Genomic DNA, 489 nt, shown 5'->3' on the forward strand with positions numbered 1-489 from the left:
GGCGTGCTCGGGGTGGTTGCTGTTGTCCCCGCAGGAGCATTGGTGCTTCAGCATCACCGAGTCGTAAACCAGCCCTGCCAGGCACCGCCAGAGCTGCAGAGCTGCTCCCTCAGCTCCTCGGCAGGGGCTCCAAGACCCCAAACACCCCCAAATATTGACTGAAACCTCCCTCAAACCATGGGAGATTCTGCCCCAGACCTGGGAGATTCTGCCCTCACTCCCTGTGGCCTCTCTCCCCAAGCTGCTGGAAGCACATCCTGCCTTGCATTCCCAGGAGAGGTGGCCCAGGGATGCAGCCACTGGGCAAGGCGGGCAAACCCTGCCTGGAAAAGCCACCCGAGATCAGGAGAAGGGGCCCCCCTGGCTCTCTCCTGGTGCTCTCAAGAGTCCGGGAGTGACCAGAATCGATGTGGAGCTGCCTTGGGACATTCCCACGACCCCTCCTGTCCCCAGCCCAGCTGTGACAGCCCCCAGGCCCGGCCGCACCTG

The 489-nt window shown here is 63.4% G+C and overlaps 1 protein-coding gene across 1 annotated transcript in view; it reads right to left on the bottom strand.

The window, feature by feature from the left end:
- The window catches only part of HDAC7 (histone deacetylase 7), a 32,632-nt gene that overhangs the window by 6,399 nt on the left and 25,744 nt on the right, over window positions 1-489 (bottom strand). The window contains exons 9-10 of the mRNA XM_017730737.1: window positions 420-486; window positions 4-323 (exon numbers count right to left, since the gene is read on the bottom strand). Of these exons, the coding sequence (XP_017586226.1) occupies window positions 4-323; window positions 420-486 (387 nt within the window). The remainder of the gene's footprint in view (window positions 1-3; window positions 324-419; window positions 487-489) is intronic.

The sequence above is a fragment of the Corvus brachyrhynchos genome, unplaced genomic scaffold (assembly GCF_000691975.1).
Source record: "Corvus brachyrhynchos isolate BGI_N302 unplaced genomic scaffold, ASM69197v1 scaffold933, whole genome shotgun sequence".
In the NCBI taxonomy this organism is placed as follows: Eukaryota; Metazoa; Chordata; class Aves; order Passeriformes; family Corvidae; genus Corvus; species Corvus brachyrhynchos.